The sequence below is a fragment of the Drosophila tropicalis genome, unplaced genomic scaffold (genome assembly GCF_018151085.1).
Source record: "Drosophila tropicalis isolate 14030-0801.00 unplaced genomic scaffold, ASM1815108v1 contig_1187, whole genome shotgun sequence".
Taxonomy (NCBI): Eukaryota; Metazoa; Arthropoda; class Insecta; order Diptera; family Drosophilidae; genus Drosophila; species Drosophila tropicalis.
In genome coordinates, this window is record NW_027172559.1 from 3,172,896 (window position 1) to 3,195,024 (window position 22,129).

The 22,129-nt window shown below is 44.3% G+C and overlaps 2 protein-coding genes across 2 annotated transcripts in view; both read left to right on the top strand.

The window, feature by feature from the left end:
• The window catches only part of dpy (dumpy), a 92,895-nt gene that overhangs the window by 9,462 nt on the left and 61,304 nt on the right, over positions 1-22,129 (top strand). Inside the window, 7 exon segments of the mRNA XM_068288095.1 lie at positions 140-508; positions 1,009-1,098; positions 1,101-8,288; positions 8,697-9,005; positions 9,066-10,874; positions 10,936-11,028; positions 14,531-15,325. Coding sequence (XP_068144196.1) covers positions 140-508; positions 1,009-1,098; positions 1,101-8,288; positions 8,697-9,005; positions 9,066-10,874; positions 10,936-11,028; positions 14,531-15,325 — 10,653 coding nt within the window.
• LOC137577362 (mucin-22-like) lies at positions 18,783-22,107 on the top strand. The gene is made up of 2 exons (XM_068290802.1): positions 18,783-20,774; positions 21,970-22,107. The coding sequence occupies exons 1-2, from the start codon at positions 18,783-18,785 to the stop codon at positions 22,105-22,107; spliced, it is 2,130 nt and encodes a 709-aa protein (XP_068146903.1).

Here is a 22,129-nt window from a genome sequence, read left to right on the forward strand (position 1 = left end):
ATTTGGTTTGTTCTCTCTTGCACTTGTTTTGTTTTAAATGGGACACACACCAAAACTCACAAACACAACATACAACATACAACATATAATGCACCGCCAAAACAACATTAATTCGATAATATAATGCCTAATAACGCAGATGTCGATGAGTGCGCCACTAACAATCCATGCGGTTTGGGTGCTGAATGCGTGAACCTGGGCGGTAGTTTTCAATGTCGTTGTCCATTGGGTTTTGTTCTTGAGCATGATCCGAATTCGGAGCCGCAGCCGTTTGTCCAACAACAGCAATTCGGCTATGGGCAAGCGGATGAGGACGATGATAATGCACCGACGAATGTGATCAAAGCGGGTGGTGGTGCCGGTCTAGCTTGTTTGGACATTGATGAATGCAACCAGCCGGATGGTGTGGCCAAGTGTGGCACAAATGCCAAATGTATTAATTTTCCCGGCTCTTATCGATGCCTATGTCCAAGTGGATTTCAGGGGCAGGGCTATTTGCATTGCGAGAGTTAGTATTGCCTAAATGCCTTCTGCCTGCCTAAATATAAGCTCCATTTTCAGCAGCAGCAAAAAAAAAAAAAAAAAAAAAAAAATGGCCAAGAACTGCTGAAGACGGGGTCTTATTAGCCTAAGTAGAGAAGAGATTGCCTTGAATTAAATCGGTTGACATGTCAAGTATTTTGATTTAGAAAATTTAAAGCAATAACAGTTAAATGTTTCCATTAACTGGCCGATCTCTTCTCTACAGCTTTTTCGCTTATTTTGAAGCTACCATCTATCAGTATCTCCCCCTTTCAACCCACCTCTATCTATACCCTATCCATTACTTTTTATTCCTTACTGCTCCCCAACTTCACGCTATGCTCCCTCACCAAAAATATTTCATAGTACTATATACAACTTTTTGCATTTTTGATTACTAATTCAATTAATTATAATTAATTCCGCGTTGTCCCCTCCTTCAACACTTATGTCCCTCTACTGCACGATCACACCACACAACTCTAGACATTAATGAATGTCAGGATAATCCATGTGGCGAAAACGCCATATGCACGGATACAATTGGCAGCTTCGTTTGCTCATGCAAACCGGACTATACGGGGATCCTTTCCGCGGCTGTGTAGATATCGATGAATGCGCTGCTCTAGATAAGCCCTGTGGTGAACATGCCAACTGCGAGAACACGAATCCCGGCTACAATTGCAAGTGCCCACAGGGATACGATGGTAAACCGGATGCAAAGATTGCCTGCGAACAGGTCGATGTGAATATTCTTTGCCGCAGCAACTTCGATTGTACAAATAATGCCGAATGTATTGAAAATCAATGCTTCTGTTTGGATGGCTTTGAGCCAATCGGATCTAGTTGCGTGGATATTGATGAATGCCGCACACATGCAGAAGTATGTGGTCCGCATGCTCAATGCGTGAATACTCCCGGCTCTTATGGTTGTGAATGTGAAGCCGGCTATGTCGGTAGCCCTCCACGTTTGGCTTGTAAGCAGCCTTGCGAGGATGTACAATGTGGAGCTCATGCTTATTGCAAACCGGATGAGAACGAGGCCTACTGCGTCTGTGAGGAAGGCTGGACCTATAATCCCAGTGATATTTCAGCTGGTTGTGTGGATATTGATGAATGCGATCTCTTGCATGGACCATATGGTAGCTGTGGACAGAATGCCACTTGCACGAATACAGCTGGAGGATTCAATTGTGCTTGTCCACCTGGTTTCTCTGGAGATCCTAGCACTAAATGCGTTGATGTGGACGAATGTCGGGCGGGTGCAAGTAAATGTGGAAGTGGGGCGGAATGTGTTAATGTTCCAGGCGGTGGATACACTTGCCGTTGTCCAGAAAATACCCTAGCTGATCCAGATCCTAGTGTTCGATGCGTGCCCATCGTGAGTTGCTCAACAAGCGAAAATTGCCCTGGAAATGCTATCTGTGATGATACTAAGCGTTGCCTTTGCCCGGAACCCAATATTGGCAATGATTGCCGTCATCCATGCGAAGAACAGGATTGTGGTGCACATGCTCAGTGCATGCTAGCGAACGGTCAGGCACAATGTCTATGTGCTCCTGGATATACGGGCAATGCGGCGGTACCAGGCGGTTGCTCAGATATTGATGAGTGCCGTGCCAACCCATGCGCCGCAAATGCGATTTGCTCTAATACAGATGGTGGCTACTTGTGCCAATGTCCAGGTGGATCTACCGGAGATGCGTATCGCGAGGGCTGCGCTACGTCAAAGACTGTTGGCTGCTCAGACGCTAATCCCTGTGCACCCGGAGAAAGCTGTGTCCAGGATACATTTACTGGAGGCAGTGTTTGCATTTGTCGTCAAGGCTATGAACGAGATGCAGCCACTGGTCTATGCCAGGACATTGACGAATGTTCATCACAACGAGGAAAAGCCGCGTGTGGCTTAAATGCCTTGTGCAAGAACTTGCCTGGCAGTTATGAATGTCGCTGCCCTCAGGGCCACACGGGAAATCCTTTCCTTATGTGCGAGAGCTGTAGTACTCCAGAATGTCAGTGCCAAGCACCTTACAAGTTACTGGGTAACAGTTGCGTACTAGCCGGCTGTTCCACTGGTCAACCATGTCCTAGCGGTGCCGAATGCATATCAATAGCCGGTGGCGTAAGTTATTGTGCCTGTCCCAAGGGATATCAAACGCAACCTGACGGCAGCTGTATAGATGTCAACGAATGTGAAGACCGGGGCTCTCAACTCTGTTCTTACGGAGCGCAATGTGTGAATTTGCCAGGTGGATATAGTTGTCACTGTCCGGAGGGCTATCAAGGTGATGCCTACAACGGGCTTTGTGCTCCAGCTCAGCGCAAATGTGCCGCTGATAAGGAGTGCGCTAGCAATGAGAAATGCATTCAACCGGGCGAGTGTGTATGTCCGCCACCTTACTTCCTTGATGCCCAAGATAATAATAAATGCAAGAGTCCATGTGAACGTTTCCCATGTGGCATCAATGCCAAGTGCACCCCATCTGATCCTCCACAGTGTATGTGCGAAGCGGGCTTCAAAGGCGATCCCCTGATGGGATGCACAGATGAAAACGAATGCGCTCATTTGCCCTGTGCCTACGGAGCCCATTGCATTAATGAGAAGGGCGGTTACCAGTGCGTATGTCCCAAAGGCTTCACCGGTGATGCATATAAGAGTGGATGCATTTTCGAAGACGGTACCGTCAAGAGTAGATGTACCAGCAACGAAGATTGTGCTAGTAATTTAGCCTGTCTCGACGGAAGTTGTTTAAGTCCCTGTGCCAGTTTGCTTTGCGGTTCCAATGCTTATTGCGAGACCGAACAACATGCGGGCTGGTGTCGTTGTCGCGTCGGTTATGCTAAAAATGTAGATGGAGATTGTGTATCCCAGTGCCAAGATGTTATATGTGGCGAAGGAGCTCTATGCATACCGACTAGTGAGGGACCAACCTGTAAATGTCCTCAAGGTCAACTTGGAAATCCCTTCCCTGGTGGCAGTTGTAGTACCGATCAATGCAGCGCCACCCGGCCCTGCGATGAACGACAAATTTGTATTAATGGACGCTGCAAAGAACGTTGCGATGGCGTCGTCTGCGGAATCGGAGCGACCTGTGATAAAAATAATGGAAAGTGCGTGTGTGAACCCAACTTTGTGGGTAACCCCGATTTACTCTGCATGCCTCCCATTGAGAAGGCGAAGTGCTCACCCAATTGTGGCGATAATGCTCACTGCGAGTATGGACTTGGGCAAAGCCGTTGTGCCTGTAATCCAGGAACCTTTGGCAATCCCTACGAAGGGTGTGGACCGCAGAGCAAAAATGTGTGTCAGCCAAATAGCTGCGGAGCCAATGCAGAATGTCGATCAGTTGCCGATCATATTACATGCCTTTGCCCGCAAGGCTTTAGCGGCAATCCCTATGTGGGCTGCCTGGATGTGAATGAATGCACGAGCAAGCCCTGCGGCCTCAATGCCGCGTGTCTTAATACCCCCGGAAGCTTCGAGTGTCGCTGTCTTTCCGGTCATGGTGGCAATCCATATAGTAGTTGTCAGCCAATCGAGAGGAAATTCTGCCAAGATGCCAACAAATGTCAATGCAGTGATCGCATTGAATGTCCAGATGGCTACAGTTGTGAAAATGGAAAATGCAAGAACCTCTGTTCCAAAACAGCATGTGGACCGCGTGCCGTTTGTGATGCTGGTAAATGTCTTTGCCCACTGGGATATGTCGGAGATCCGCATGATCTCACCCAAGGTTGCAGTATTCGTGGCCAATGTGGCAATGATGCGGATTGCCGTCAAACGGAGATTTGCTTCCAATTGGGTCGTGGCTTGCGCAAGTGTGTAGATGCCTGCTCAAAGATACAGTGTGGTCCAAATGCACTTTGTGTGGCCGATGATCATCGCTCGTCTTGTATTTGCTCTGATGGTTTCTACGGCAATCCCAGTAATCTTCAAGTAGGATGCCAGCCCGAGCGCAAAATTCCCGATATGGAGGATAAATGTAAAACCGATGAAGATTGCGAACGAGGTTTTGGATGCCAAACTCACGAGCAGGGAAGCACACGGGAATGTATTAACCTCTGCTCCAATGTGGTATGTGGCCCGAACGAGCTATGTAAAATTAATCCTGCCGGTCATGCCATATGCAATTGTGCCGATAGCTATGTATGGAACCCCGTGGCCTCTTCGTGCGAGAAGCCTTCTCTTCCTGACTGCACCAGTGACAGTAATTGCCCCGAAAGCTCTGCCTGTCGGCCAGATGTTTTAGGCGTTCTTAAGTGTGTGGCCATTTGTGATGCGTTCACTTGCCCCGCAAACTCTGTTTGTGTGGCACGTCAACACCAGGGACGCTGTGACTGCCTTAGTGGTTTTATAGGAAACCCCAACGATCGTAATGGCTGCCAACCTGTTCGTAAGCATCAGTGTCGCAACCATGCCGAGTGTCCAGAATCGGAAGCTTGTATCAAGGATGAGTCCACACAGACTCTAAGCTGCCGTCCGGCATGCGAGACAGTAAAATGTGGTCCGCGCGCTGTTTGCGTTACAAATAACCACCAGGCTCAATGTCAGTGTCCACCTGGACCATTCGCTGGCGATCCTTATGACCCATTTAATGGTTGTCAAAGCGTGCCATGTGTCTACAATCATGATTGTCCGCCTAGTCAAATGTGTAACCGTATGACTCACACTTGTTACGATGTCTGCGATGAGGAGTCATGCGGCGAGAATGCTATTTGCTTGGCTGAAGACCATCGTGCTGTCTGCCAATGTCCACCTGGTTTCCGAGGGGATCCTCTACCGGAGGTAGCTTGCACTAAACAGGGTGGTTGTGCCACAGGCACCTGCCATTCTACTGCTATTTGTGAGGTAACACCGGATGGTCCAAAATGTAAATGCCCTGCACACTTTATTGGTGATCCCACTACTACCGGGTGTCGGCCAGATGGCCAGTGCCCCAATGGAGATGCTGATTGTCCAGCAAATACAATATGTGCAGGCGGCCGTTGCCTGAACCCATGCGATAATGCTTGTGGTGCCAATGCCGAATGTAAGGTAATCAACCGAAAGCCGGTCTGCAGCTGCCCACTTCGATTCCAGCCCATCTCCGAGTCTGCAAAGGACGGCTGCGCTCGTAGTGCATCGAAGTGCCTAACCGATGTAGATTGCGGTGGCGAACTGTGCTACAATGGACAGTGCCGTATAGCATGCCGAAACACACAGGACTGCTCGGATGGTGAACGTTGTGTCGGCAATGTTTGTGTTGTCGCTTGTTTGGATCACAGCCAATGCGCCGCAGGATTGGCTTGTCTCGAGGGCCATTGTGCTATTGGCTGTCGCAGCAACAAGGAGTGTAAGCAGGATCAGTCGTGTATTGAGAACAAGTGTCTTAATCCTTGCCAATCGGGAAATAGCTGCGGCCCCAATGCTCTCTGCAGCATTTCCCAACATCGTACGCAGTGTGCTTGCCCCGAAGGTTTCGAAGGCAACCCAACGCCAGAACAAGGTTGTGTGCGTGTGCCAGCTCCATGTCTGGCCACCAATCAGTGCCCCACCAGTCATATGTGCATTGGCAATCAATGCAATCTGCCCTGCACAAAGACCTCCTCATGTGCCATTGGTGAACGTTGTTACCAACAAGTTTGCCGGAAGGTCTGCTACACTAGCAACAATTGTTTGGCCGGTGAGATATGTAATGGGGACCGAACTTGCCAGCCAGGTTGTGAATCGGATGCTGATTGCCCACCCACGGAACTGTGTTTAACAGGCAAATGTAAGTGCGCCAACGGATTTATAGGCACGCCATTTGGTTGTTCTGATATCGATGAATGTACAGAACAGCCCTGCCATGCCAGCGCTCGCTGTGAAAATGTTCCCGGATCATATCGATGCGTCTGTCCTGAGGGAACGGTTGGGGATGGTTACACCAAACAGGGTTGCTCTCAACCCCGCCAATGTAATCAGCATGATAATTGTGCCAACAACTTGGCTTGCATCCACGGTAAATGCACGGATCCGTGCCTACACACCGTATGTGGTCCTAATGCCCAATGTCAGGCCGAATCTCATCAATCGTTATGTACGTGTCCAGCTGGATTTTTGGGAGATCCAAATGATACTGGAGTTGGATGCTTTAAGGTAGAGTGTATTGATCATGTTGATTGCGCTAATGATCGGGCATGTGATGCGGAAACGAACCGCTGCATTAAACCTTGTGATCTTACCAGTTGCGGCAAAGGAAATTGCCAGGTCATGGATCACAAGGCTGTCTGTGCCTGTTACGAGGGATATCAGTTGGTCAATGAAGTGTGCGAGGATGTCAATGAGTGTCTCACCAAGCCATGTCACAGCACTGCTTTTTGCAATAATTTACCTGGAAGCTACAACTGTCAATGTCCCGAGGGACTCATCGGCGATCCAGTTCAAGCTGGTTGCCGTGATCCCAGCGAATGTTTAAGTGATGCCGATTGTCCTTCGTCAGCAAGTTGTCAAAATTCGCGGTGCCGCAGCCCTTGTGAACGTGATAATGCTTGCGGATTGAATGCCCAGTGTGTAGCGCAAGGACACAAAGCCATTTGCACATGTCCAGCGAACTCTCGCGGCGATCCACAAGTCGAGTGTCTACATATTGAGTGCTCCGACAATGATGACTGCTCCAATGACAAGGCCTGCTTGGATGCAAAGTGTATTAATCCTTGTTCCCTACCAAATGTTTGCGGAGCACAGGCACGTTGTGCTGTTCAGAATCATATTGGTGTATGTTCTTGTGAAAGCGGAAGCACCGGAGATGCTAAGTTAGGATGTGTGCCGTTGCAATATTGCCAACAAGATGCACAATGTGCTCAGGGAAGCATTTGCTCCCATGGCATTTGCAGTCCACTCTGCAGCACCAATCGGGATTGTATCGATGATCAGCTTTGTTTGCAGGGTGTTTGTCAAGGAACTTGTAAGACAAATTCAACCTGCCCTCAGTTCCAGTATTGTCAAAATAACATTTGCACTAAGGAACTAGACTGCAAAACAAATAGTGACTGCCAAGAGGACGAGACATGCTTAATGGATGCATATGGACGTGCACGCTGCGAATCCGTATGCCTTGGACGTGCCGCTTGTGGCCGAAATGCCGAATGTGTGGCTCGATCTCATGCACCCGATTGCTTGTGTAAAGAAGGATTCTTCGGTGATGCCCGAACGGGATGTCGTAAAGTCGAATGTAATACCGACGATGATTGTTCCAATGATAAGAGTTGCGACAATCATATGTGTAAGATTGCTTGCCTCATCGGTCAGCCGTGTGGAGAGAATGCGCTATGCACAACAGAGAACCACCGTCAGGTGTGTCACTGTCAGCCCGGTTTTAGTGGTGACCCTCAAGTTCGTTGCGACGTTATTGACTTTTGCCGAGATGCACCCTGTGGACCCGGGGCACGCTGTCGCAACTCCCGCGGCTCATACAAGTGTTCTTGCCCACCCGGCCTTGTCGGTGATCCCTACAATGAAGGCTGTCGTACCTCTGTTGAATGCACCACTAACGAGGATTGTCCTCCGCATGCAGCTTGCACCAAAACCAATGGTGTGGCCAAATGTAACGATGTTTGCTCTCAGTTGCAATGTGGCCCCAATGCGGAATGTGTTCCGAAAGGCCATGTCGCTCAATGTGCATGTCGCAATGGCTACGATGGCCAACCCGCTGACCGGGTGGTCGGTTGCAAGCCATTGCCTGTTCCCTGTCATATCACAAGCGATTGTCCGACCAATACCTACTGCTCGGATAGCGTGTGTAAACGTAAGTACTAACACCACCCCACCACAGGGTCCTAATTAAACGTCTCTCGACTTACGACAAACATTCACCAATTGGTTAACCTACTAGTAGTAGACACTTACCTACTTACTACTATCAACTAGCATGAAGATTTTTACTTATGTTGTGACAGTGGAAGCGTTTTATTTAAATACACTCTTCCTATTGTTACAATATATTATACAACTTAATTTAACAAGTTCTTCTTGGACACGTCTAGTTCTTAGGTACTACCCTTCTAAATCGACTAACTTAAGAAACTAAAAAAAAAAACAACAAATATACACTTGACCACACGACACGCCACGTACAATACGTAACGCCTTCTCGGATGCAGGCATAGTTAATCTAGAATAAAATTTACTAATTTTTATTTATCATCACCACCAGCTGCTTGTGTTCTGGACACCGAATGCGGACCATCGGAGGTGTGCCAGGGCGGTCAATGCTTCAATCCATGCCTTCAGCCACAGGCCTGTGGTCAGAATGCAAACTGTGAGATCCAAACACATCTCAAACAATGCCACTGCCCCGAGGGTTTCACTGGCGACGCCAGCAAAGAGTGCGTGCGTGTCCCGGTGGCCTGTGATGGTGAATGCACTCCTGGCTACACATGCCGTGACTCAATGTGCTTACCAATTTGCCACAATGATTTGGAATGTGCTTCAAATGAGAAGTGCCTTAATGGAAATTGCATGCGTAAGTAACTAACGATTCCTTTTTATCAAAATGGTACACATAATTTTTTTCGGATTGCAGTTACTTGTCGCGTGGACAATGATTGTTTCCTGGGCCATGTCTGCTTGCATAATAAATGTGTGTACGGTTGCCATGTGGATGACGACTGTAGCGCCTCCGAGTCATGCCGCAATGACAAGTGTGTTAATCCCTGTTTGGAGAATCCATGTGGACCTAATGCTGCCTGCTCGGTGGCCAATCATCGCGCTAGTTGCAGCTGCCTGGAGAGTATGGTTCCCAATCCAACTCCCCAGGTGGGTTGCGTACGATCTCCCCCATCAGAGTGCCATGAAAATCGCGACTGCAGCTATGGCCTAGCTTGCTTTGAATCTGTCTGCCGACCGCTATGTGCCGATGACTCTGGGTGCCTTACCAATGAACGCTGCCAGCAGGGTGTCTGCAAGCCGTTGTGTCGCCACGATAATGAATGTGCCCACGGTGAGCTTTGTCTAGGTCTTAACTGTGTCGCTGGCTGCCGTTCAGACCAGAGTTGTGCATCGCATCTTTCTTGCATTGGGCAACAGTGCGTAGATCCCTGCGCTGAGCCCACAGCCTGTGGCACGAATGCCGTTTGCGAAACGATCCAGCATCGAAAGCAATGTACATGCTCCGAAGGTCTCAACGGTGATGCAAGAGTTGCCTGCAAGGCACCACGAACCGCATGCGGCCGCAACGAGGATTGTCAATCGAATCAACTATGCTATGCAGGCAGTTGCCAGGGCAAATGCCGCAATGATCAAAACTGTCTTTCTGATGAGCGATGCATGCGTGGAACCTGCCGAACTGTTTGTAACACGGATAATGCCTGCGCCCAGGGTCAGATATGCGAGAATCGTGTGTGTCAAATTGGCTGTCGCAATGACCTTAGCTGCCCAAGTGAAGAGGCCTGTGTAAACAAGAAATGTTCGAATCCTTGTCAGACTCCGGGCCAATGTGGCCAGTGTGCAGACTGCTTGGTTATAAATCATGGAGTTCAATGTCAGTGTCCAGCTTCTTTCATAGGAGATGGTTTAACTGGTTGCCAAGTGCCACCAGAGCGCTGCCACCCCGGTTGTGAATGTGATGAGAGTGGCTCTTATTGTGCGCCGAAATGCTCTCGTTCTGAGGATTGTGCCTGCGGACAGCAGTGTGCTCGGGGCAAGTGTCGCAACAAGTGCGGACCCAAGCGTCAGTGTACTGTGGGTCAGCTATGCGAACGTGGAGCCTGCATTGCTGGCTGCAAATCGAATGGCGACTGTGCGGCAGATCAGAGCTGTGTGCGAGGAAAATGTACAGATCCTTGCGCCAATGACAAGGCCTGCGGCCGAAATGCCTTGTGCACAGTGTCCGAACATCGTATGCTGTGTTACTGCCCCGATGGCTATGAAGGCGAGCCCAGTAAGGAGTGTGTACAATTCGAGTGTCGTCAGGATGGTGACTGTGACTCGAGCAAGCGCTGTGATAATGGCAAATGTCGCAATCCTTGTCTTGAATATGGAGCTTGCGGTTCTAATGCTCAATGCCGTGTTGTTAACCGAAAAGCTCAGTGCTCTTGTCCCCCCGACTTCTTTGGAAATCCTTCTGTCGAATGTCAACCATTGGATGGTGGCTGTTCTAACAATCCCTGCGGTGTCAACTCAAAATGCAATGAAGTACCCGGTGGGTATGAGTGTGCGTGCATGGATGGCTGCATAGGGGATGCCAACAAGGGTTGCCTGTGTGAGGGACCTCTTGTGAATGCTTGTCATGATCAACCTTGTGGCCTTAACGCCGCCTGCCATGTGCTTGAAAATAATCAGGCTGAATGCTATTGCCCAGAAGACTTCCCCAATGGTGATGCTTATGTTCAATGTAAGAGCCCACAAAAAACTTTGAATTTACTTTTGATACTAAAGGTTTCTTTAATATTTAGGCTATTTGACGCCACCGCCAGAAGATTGTCGCATGCATGGATGTGAAGTGGGCGACTGTGTACGTCAGGGTTATGAATATGTTTGTCAACAAGGTAAGTGCAACCTATTTATGTATACCTCGATCAATCCAGAGTGTTCTAGTTACTAGAGTACAAAGATATAATCCTAATCATGTTAACCGACGTTCCTTACAATTGTTATTTTAATTTTAATAAGCTAGTCTTATCATTGACGTTCCTATTTTTTTGTTAACTGGAGGTCTGTTAGTAACAAAAATTGAATATGTTGTTATAATTTCAATTTAATATAAAATATTGGTTTGATTATTTAGTTAATGAGTTTTTTGAGACTTATACCAACCCAGCTAATTCCACTAATTTTACAGCTTTTGCGGCTGAATAGAACAACTCTCAGTTTTTCGTGTAGTGTGTGTTTTATTTTTTTTTAATGACAAAGCTAATATATTTTAAACAATATTTTATAGTTTTCTAATTTTTATAATTTTTTTTTAACAAAAACAACAACAACCTATACACATGTTTGAAGTTGCAATTGTTCCAAGTACATATGGTAATGTTGAATTCCCTTGCACCAAACCAAAGAAGAACACCTACACAATCACTTCCCAATATAATTCAGTTTGCTCAAACCAAAAAAACAACTAAGGAAAAATTTTGTGCACAAGTTTGAAGTAGAATTTTTTTTTTTTACAATATTTTTTTATTTTTTTGATTTGTTTATTAGTCTAAGATTTGTCAACGCGCATATGGAATCGTGGAATGTTGCTGTCGCTATCGCGGTTACCCAATCTGTGCCTAGAATTCATTTCAACACCAAAAAACCTATATATAGCTTGCGTTTAGTTTTAAGCAAATGTATTGCCTACTAAACCGACATTCGCAATACTATGAAAGTAAAGTTGAAAAACTAATAATCTTAGTGTTTCATCTGGCTTATCATTTCACATTCAGCTTTTCATAGAGCCCTAAATTCCGCACATTTTAATTCATGGAGTAATCCATCATACCAATAATTGGCTTTTCGATAACCATCATATCTATTCTGAGCTCTCCGGCATCTCAAAACATTATCAATAATTGGAAAATAAAAATAAAAAACAAATTCAGTTAATGCACAGATAGATATACATACATATAGTAGAACCGGCGATTCATCTCGTAATTACTTGAATTAAATGCCGCGATAGCGAATTACAGAACAACAACCAAGGAATAAAATAAATTTAAATAATCAACAAAAACAACAACAACACTAAATCCAACGCTAATATTATAGAAAACAAAACCTTTACACATCCTTGTTACCATATCGTATCCTGTGTCCTCAATAATATCCCACCCTTCCCCTTACTCCGCTCTATCCATGCCTTATCCACTATATTGCTGCTGCTAAATTCCCCGCTCTCTCGTTTCCTATTGCTAAACAAAATATATAGCATTTGTTACCATATGATATATACATATATCTCCATTGTTGCATTTCTTGAATGAACAAAGTCTCAGATTGGGAACTGTGGACGGGACAATTCTCACACATAGTTCACATACATATGCTTTTAAAAATCTAATGGATACAATTTTAGCGCCAGTTCATTACAAATATAAATAAAACAACTGTGTATAGCAAAAATTACAAAGCAACAACAAAAACAACTACTACTTTTCAATGCATCCCAAATAATGAATAATAAAAATCACATTATAAAATTCTAATATTTATAACATACAATATAACCGATTTCTCAATGAAAGACGTCACAAAACAAACTGTTTGTACAAATCTCCTTCGGTATACTACTACGTAAATATCTATTAAGATGTAAAATCGTATGCTCTTGCCTACCACCTACACCACCACACTTTATAGTGCTCGTCTATTGGTCTACCAAAATTTGAATTGACATGTAACTAAATTTAACTAACACTTTTCAATTATTTTTGATTTTTGGTACATTTGCCTAGTCTTTAAGTTGTATATACAGGAATTTGTATATGTGATTATCTACCAACCATATGTACATATATTCGTATTCAAAACAAAAAAAAAAAAAAAAAAAAAGATGGCCGACCAACTAACCAAATACGGAACCTGTAAATATAAAAACGAAATTTTTTCAATTGTAAATTATAAAATAACATGGATGAACTAAATAGCCAAAACCTATTCATAGCTAATTATTTACTTCTAACATAATCTCCTTATTTCGTTTTCCAAAATTTTATTTATCTTGATAATCTTGATTTAGTCAATTTTTCTTCTCCACTTTCAATCTGCCTTTACTTCTCGATGTCTTTTACTCTCTGTCTCTCGCTCTCTTTCTGCCTCTTGATAAATCAATCATTTCACTAACTTACCAACTCACCCAAAACAATCAACCAATAACGTGTCTCTCGTGAGGGCAGAGCGCATGTGTTGGATGTCGTGTAATTTTTTCCATTACTTAAAACTGAACAACAACTACAATAATAATCAATATGTATCAGCTAGAGATCACATCAAACCCCTAAGAAATCATTGCTCAAATCAAGAGAAAGGCTTTTAGACCACTAAAACTGGGCTGATTGGAAAAGTGCCGGCATTTTCAGCTAATCTCGTTCAACAACAAATTGGTAATCCATCAAAGATTGTAACTATTGCTTATTTGTTCTTTCTGCTTTCACCTACTTGTTCGCTGGAAATCAGAAGCAGCCATTTAAGCAATAAAAATCCATATCGATTTATATACATAGTTCATATATATTTATATATAAACATATAATGAAATAATGTGAGATGTTCCCTTCACAGTTCTGCAATTTGATTTAGACGATTAAACGTATTTTAAACACTTTCTCTTTTGTTTTGCTGCCTGTCCTTAACTAACTGCACAACCAAACTGACTAAATTGGGCTCACGCAATGTGTGACCATATTTAATTATTTTATTATTTACTTAATTTTTGTTTTCGTTGTCTTATTTTTTTCTTTGTTTTTATTATGCACATCCCTATCAAGTCTCCCTGCTAAAACAAACTCCTACTACTTTAATCAATCAAAAAATCCTATTCTCATTTGAAGTCAACACAAAACCGATCCCTAGACCCCCAAAACACCACCCACCTTCCACCACAACAAAACACAAAACACTTAAACCCAAACCAATCAAAGAACCAACACCAAGAAAACACTGAATTAAACTGTTTATATATTGTCTTGTTTAAGTCTTCCATTCTGTTATTTTTTTTTTTTTAGAAAATTTTAGCTTTAAGTTTTCTTTCTGTGAATTACTTTAATACCTTCCACGTCTGCGTCTTCCATCTTTAAGTCCTAAATCTATTTTGAAATTTTCTATCAAACCTATATAATGTTCCAAAATCTGATTTCAATTGTTGCACTTTTTTTCACATTCTGAAAGTGTTTCAATGCTCTCTAAAATTCACATTTACAGCAAGTGAATCAATCAATCAGTTCCCCCATATCTTTAGCGTAAATGTCACCGAACAGTTCAATGCACCCAACCATTAACATATATACAACCAAACAAACCTGTCTATCTCTCTCTTTCGTTCCTCGTTGCTGTATGTTACGTTTATAGACACCGAACAATGCTACTCAGATACGGATTGTCCCAGTGAAAAATCATGCCTCCAAGGACACTGCACCGATCCTTGCACAATGCGTGGCGCGTGTGGTTCAAATGCGTTATGTAAAACTGTTCTGCATCGTCCGCGCTGCTCTTGTCCTAGCTGTCACATCGGTCGGCCGGATGTTGAATGTAAACCGGATCCAAAGTGTGAGAAAGACGAAGATGGGCAGAGCAAAGAACAAATACCATGCACTAGTGATACAGAATGCCCGGAGACTTTGCAGTGTGGCCAATACGGCCAATGCACAGATCCATGTAATAATCCTCTCTTTATATGTGAAAGTAATAAGAAATGCGAGACCCGACGCCACCACCCTGTTTGCATATGCAAATCAGGCTTTATAGTAAATGAATATGGCGAGCTTACTTGCGCACCAGGTAAACGTGAATGCTATCGCGATGATGATTGCGCCTCAAACATGGCTTGCACAGAAGGTAAATGTCGTAATCCATGCATAGTACCATTGGGTCGGCCGGCCATCTGTGCGGAGAATAAATCGTGCGAAGTCCAGGATCACAAACCAATTTGTATTTGCATGCGCGATTGTCAACCATCGATTTCCATTTGTTTGCGTGATGCAGGCTGCCCGGCCGGTCTGGCATGCCGCAATTATCAGTGCGTCGATCCGTGCAAATTTGCAACATGCGCACCTAACTCGCCATGCATTGTCGAGGATCATAAGCCGATATGTAAATTCTGCCCACCCGGATTTATAGCCGATGCCAAATATGGATGTCAAAAAGGTAAAGCACAACAAACAACGTACTCTCTCTCACAACTCTGTCAAGTGAAAGTACCACCAATCTTATGTTTCTGACTCTCGAATATCTTTGTTTCCTGCTCTCACATGCCTCTCACTTTTGCTACCTCTTTTGTCTTATTGTCTGTCCCACGCAACAAATTAAAAAAAGAAAATTCCCAAGGAAATTGATATATATTTACTGACCAACAGCCTATAATAAAATTACCACGTGTAAATACATAGGACTTCTTCTATAAAGCTATTGCAATTATAAACTTCATTTCCTAATGCTAAGCTCTCAAACAAAAACCAATCCCAATTCTGAAGGGATTATAATTATGGAATTTCAGCAAACCGCAATCTAGCACCATTGCTATTTACTCCTTTATTTAGAATCTATTTGTCTTATCTAACAGAAGCGTTGTCCAATGTTACGATCTGTTAATTTGCCGTTTTGATCGTATTTGTCCCAAATCGGAAACTGCCACAAACAACATATAACAAGAAGACACTAGTACAAGCAAAAACTCTTCTGAACATTCACACACGCTCATGCTCACAGTGATATTAATCAATTAAATTAATCCAATGCCTTTTGAATACTATGAATATATCTTAACCTATGAATCTAAATAAATAAACGGTAACAAAGTGTTATACTAACGGTAAAAAAAATCCACGTAAACCCAAAATTTGTAGCTAACTAATAGTAAACAAATTCGTTTCTAATTTTTGAAAATAATTAACCGTAAAACCTAGTTTATATACCTGGTTGATATAGCGAATCATTATTTTTGTGTAAATCCTTTGAGATTTAATTAAATAGAAGAAAATTAATGTTAAAATTCAAATATCTACCCCACCCCAGGTTACCTTGTATATATAGTGCACTGTCTCCCTTGATGTAGTTATACACTTTCTACTTTATATGGTTAAAAAATGTAAATATTTTAACGTTCCTATTTTTTTTTTTTTAATTTTTACTTTTACTTAAATCATGTACAAAAATACTCCCCTCGATAAAACAAACTAAAAACAAACACAAAAATGAAGCAGCTAAACCAGGTGGCAACTGTACCACACATGAAGATTGCAGTGAGGCACAACAATGCGGATCGTCGGGTCAATGTTTTGATCCCTGTCACACGGTTTGTGTTGGCGCCATTAAATGTGTGACATCAGCACATAGGATAACTACATGCATTTGCTCTTTAACATTGAATAATAACACTTCTTCTGACTGTATACCGACAAAGATACCGCAAGGACACGAACATATTGAGACCACGACCGACCCTACGAATACCAAATATACAATTATGCAATTGGCAAATCAAACCGAAATGCGTACTCGTTATACAGAAATAACGGCTGAAGATGAGACTACCGAGATTTACAATGTCACAACGGAATCGTATAAAACAACAAAACATTTATCTATAGAAACAACTTCTCCCAGTTCTTTGACAGAACGGACAAACGTTACACCCTCTCAAACTATGCCAACAAAAGAAGTTTTTTCAGATAGCTCCACTTTCCCATCGACTGCCACAACCCCTTCTGCTCCATCAACTCTTGTGCCAATAACTTCTGAAGAGACTACATTAGAAAAGGGAAAAACCCTTAACACCACTTTGCCTGTAGAAACAACTTCTCAGAGTTCTTTGACAGAGCAGACAACCGCTACATTCTCTCAGACAATGGCGACAAGCGGAGTACCTTCAGAAGGGTTTTCCTTTCTCTCGACTGCCTCTTTTCCAACTGTTTTATCAACTCTTCCACCCGAAATTGAACAAACTTCATTAGAAACACACACTTCTTTTGGCACTACGTTTCCTGTCCCTAAAACCACGCCAACAAGTGGAGTTCCTTCAGAAGGCTCTACTTTCCCAACGACTGTCAGAATTCCTACTGCTGCAACAACTCTTGTACCAAGAAGTACTGAAGACACTATTTTAGCGACGGAGACTTCCCCTAACACAACTCTTTATAAAGAAACAACTTCCCCCAGTTCTTTGGCAGAACGGACAACAGTTGGAGTCCCTCAAACCATGCCAACAAGTGAGGTACCTTCAGAAGGCTCTACTTTCCCAACGACTGCCAAAACCCCTACTTATACATCAACTCTTGAACCACGAACTACTGAAGAGAATACATTAGGAACGGAGTCTACCTTTGGCACAACTCTCTCTAGAGAAACAACTTCTTACAGTTCCTTGGCAGAACAGACAACAGTTGGAATCTCTCAGACCATGCCAACAACTGGAGTTCCTTCAGAAGGCTCGACTTTCCCCGCGACTGCCAAAATTCCTACTGCTGCATCAACTCTTGTACCAGGAACTACAGACGAGACTTCTTTAGCGACGGAGACTTCCCTGGGCACAACTCTTTATACAAAAACGACTTCTCCCAGTTCCTTGACAGAACAGACAACAGTTGAAGTCCCTGAGACCAGGCCAACAAGTGGAGTTCCTTCAGAAGGCTCTACTTTCCCCGCGACTGCCAAAATTCCTACTGCTGCATCAACTCTTGTACCAGGAACTACAGACGAGACTTCGTTAGCGACAGAGACTTCCCTGGGCACAACTCTTTATATAGAAACAACTTCCTTCAGTTCCTTGACAGAACAGACAACAGTTGAAGTCTCTAAAACCATGCCAACAAGTGGAGTTGCTTCAGAAGGCTCTACTTTCCCAACGACTGCCAGAATCCCTACTGCTGCTTCAACTCTTGTACCAAGAACTACTGAAGAGTCTACTTTAGCGACAGAGACTTCCCTTGGGACAACTCTCTCTACAGAAACAACTTCTTCCAAATCCCTTACAGAACAGACAACATTTGGAGTCTCTCAGACCATGCCAACCAGTGGAGTTCCTTCAGAAGGCTCTACTTTCCCAACGACTTCCAGATTCCCTTCTGATACATCAACTCTTGTACCAAGAACTACTGAAGACACTACTTTAGGCATGGAGACTTCCCTTGGCACAACTCTTTATACAGAAACGACTTCTCCCAGTTCCTTGGCAGAACAGACAATCGTTCGAGTACCTCAAACCATGCCAACAAGTGGAGTTCCTTCAGAAGGCTCTACTTTCCCAACGACTGCCAGAACCCCTACTTATACATCAACCCTTGAACCACAAATTAATATAGAGACTACATCAGGAACGGAGACTACCTTAGGCACAACTCTCTCTGTAGAAACAACTTCTTACAGTTCCTTGGCAGAACAAACAACCGTTGGAGTCTCTCAAACCATGCCAACAAGTGGAGTTCCTTCAGAAGGCTCTACTTTGCCAACGACTGCTAGAATTCCTACTGCTGCATCAACTCTTGTACCAAGAACTACTGAAGACACTACTTTAGGCATGGAGACTTCCTTTGGCACAACTCTTTATACAGAAACGACTTCTCCCAGTTCCTTGGCAGAACAGACAACCGTTCGAGTCCCTCAAACCATGCCAACAAGTGGAGTTCCTTCAGAAGGCTCTACTTTCCCCGCGACTGCCAAAATTCCTACTGCTGCATCAACTCTTGTACCTGGAACTACTGAAGAGTCTACTTTAGCGACAGAGACTTCTCTTGGCACAACTCTCTCTACAGAAACAACTTCTTCCAAATCCCTTACAGAACAGACAACCGTTGGAGTCCCTAAGACCAGGCCAACCAGTGGAGTTCCTTCAGAAGGATCTACTTTCCCAACTACTGCCAGTATCCCTACTGCTACATCAACTTTTGTACCAAGAACTATTGATGACACTACTTTAGGCACGGAGACTACCTATGACCCAACTTTCTCTATTGAAACAACTTCTCCCCGTTCCTTAACAGAACAGACAACAGTTGAAGTCCCTGAGACCAGGCCAACAAGTGGAGTTCCTTCAGAACGCTCTACTTTCCCAACGGCTGCCAGTATCCCTACTGCTGCATCAACTTTTGTACCAAGAACTATTGATGACACTACTTTAGGCACGGAGACTACCTATGGCCCAACTTTCTCTATTAAAACAACTTCTCCCAGTTCCTTGACAGAACAGACAACAGTTGGAGTCTCTCAGACCATGCCAACAACTGGAGTTCCTTCAGAAGACTCGACTTTCCCCGCGACTGCCGAAATTCCTACTGCTGCATCAACTCTTCTACCAGGAACTACAGACGAGACTTCTTTAGCGACGGAGACTTCCCTTGGCACAACTCATTATATAGAAACAACTTCTTCCAAATCCCTTACAGAACAGACAACAGTTGGAGTCTCTCAGACCATGCCAACAACTGGAATTCCTTCAGAAGGCTCGACTTTCCCCGCGACTGCCAAAATTCCTACTGCTGCATCAACTCTTGTACCTGGATATACAGACGAAACTTCTTTAGCGACGGAGACTTCCCTTGGCACAACTCTTTATATAGAAACAACTTCCCCCAGTTCCTTGACAGAACAGACAACAGTTGAAGTCTCTAAGACCAGGCCAACCAGTGGAGTTCCTTCAGAAGGCTCTACTTTCCCAACGACTGCCAGAACCCCTACTTATGCATCAACTCTTCAACCACGAACTACTGAAGAGACTACATTTGCGACGGAGACTACCTTTGGCACAACTCTTTATATAGAAACAACTTCTCCCAGTTCTTTGGCAGAACAGACAACCGTTCGAGTCTCTCAAACCATGCCAACAAGTGGAGTTCCTTCAGAAGGCTCTACTTTCCCAACGACTGCCAGAATTCCTACTGCTGCATCAACTCTTGTACCAAGAACTACTGAAGACACTACTTTAGGCATGGAGACTTTCTTTGGCACATCTCTTTATACAGAAACGACTTCTCCCAAATCCTTGGCAGAACAGACAACCGTTCGAGTCCCTCAAACCATGCCAACAAGTGGAGTTCCTTCAGAAGGCTCTACTTTCCCAACGACTGCCAGAATTCCTACTGCTGCATCAACTCTTGTACCAAGAACTACAGACGAGACTTCTTTAGCGACGGAGACTTCCCTGGGCACAACTCTTTATATAGAAACAACTTCTCCCGGTTCCTTGGTAGAACAGATAACTGTTGGAGTCTCTAAGACCATGCCAACAAGTGGACTTTCTTCAGGAGGCTCTACTTTGCCAACGACTGCTAGAATTCCTACTGCTGCATCAACTTTTGTACCAAGAACTATTGATGACACTACTTTAGGCACGGAGACTACCTATGGCCCAACTTTCTCTATTAAAACAACTTCTCCCAGTTCCTTGACAGAACAGACAACAGTTGGAGTCTCTCAGACCATGCCAACAACTGGAGTTCCTTCAGAAGACTCGACTTTCCCCGCGACTGCCGAAATTCCTACTGCTGCATCAACTCTTCTACCAGGAACTACAGACGAGACTTCTTTAGCGACGGAGACTTCCCTTGGTACAACTCATTATATAGAAACAACTTCTTCCAAATCCCTTACAGAACAGACAACAGTTGGAGTCTCTCAGACCATGCCAACAACTGGAATTCCTTCAGAAGGCTCGACTTTCCCCGCGACTGCCAAAATTCCTACTGCTGCATCAACTCTTGTACCTGGATATACAGACGAAACTTCTTTAGCGACGGAGACTTCCCTTGGCACAACTCTTTATATAGAAACAACTTCCCCCAGTTCCTTGACAGAACAGACAACAGTTGAAGTCTCTAAGACCAGGCCAACCAGTGGAGTTCCTTCAGAAGGCTCTACTTTCCCAACGACTGCCAGAACCCCTACTTATGCATCAACTCTTCAACCACGAACTACTGAAGAGACTACATTTGCGACGGAGACTACCTTTGGCACAACTCTTTATATAGAAACAACTTCTCCCAGTTCTTTGGCAGAACAGACAACCGTTCGAGTCTCTCAAACCATGCCAACAAGTGGAGTTCCTTCAGAAGGCTCTACTTTCCCAACGACTGCCAGAATTCCTACTGCTGCATCAACTCTTGTACCAAGAACTACTGAAGACACTACTTTAGGCATGGTGACTTCCCTTGGCACAACTCTTTATATAGAAACAACTTCTCCCAGTTCTTTGGCAGAACAGACAACCGTTCGAGTCTCTCAAACCATGCCAACAAGTGGAGTTCCTTCAGAAGGCTCTACTTTGCCAACGACTGCTAGAATTCCTACTGCTGCATCAACTCTTGTACCAAGAACTACTGAAGACACTACTTTAGGCATGGAGACTTCCTTTGGCACAACTCTTTATACAGAAACGACTTCTCCCAGTTCCTTGGCAGAACAGACAACCGTTCGAGTCCCTCAAACCATGCCAACAAGTGGAGTTCCTTCAGACGGCTCTACTTTCCCCGCGACTGCCAAAATTCCTACTGCTGCATTAACTCTTGTACCTGGAACTACTGAAGAGTCTACTTTAGCGACAGAGACTTCTCTTGGCACAACTCTCTCTACAGAAACAACTTCTTCCAAATCCCTTACAGAACAGACAACCGTTGGAGTCCCTAAGACCAGGCCAACCAGTGGAGTTCCTTCAGAAGGATCTACTTTCCCAACTACTGCCAGTATCCCTACTGCTGCATCAACTTTTGTACCAAGAACTATTGATGACACTTCTTTAGGCACGGAGACTACCTATGGCCCAACTTTCTCTATTGAAACAACTTCTCCCCGTTCCTTAACAGAACAGACAACAGTTGAAGTCCCTGAGACCAGGACAACAAGTGGAGTTCCTTCAGAACGCTCTACTTTCCCAACGGCTGCCAGTATCCCTACTGCTGCATCAACTTTTGTACCAAGAACTATTGATGACACTACTTTAGGCACGGAGACTACCTATGGCCC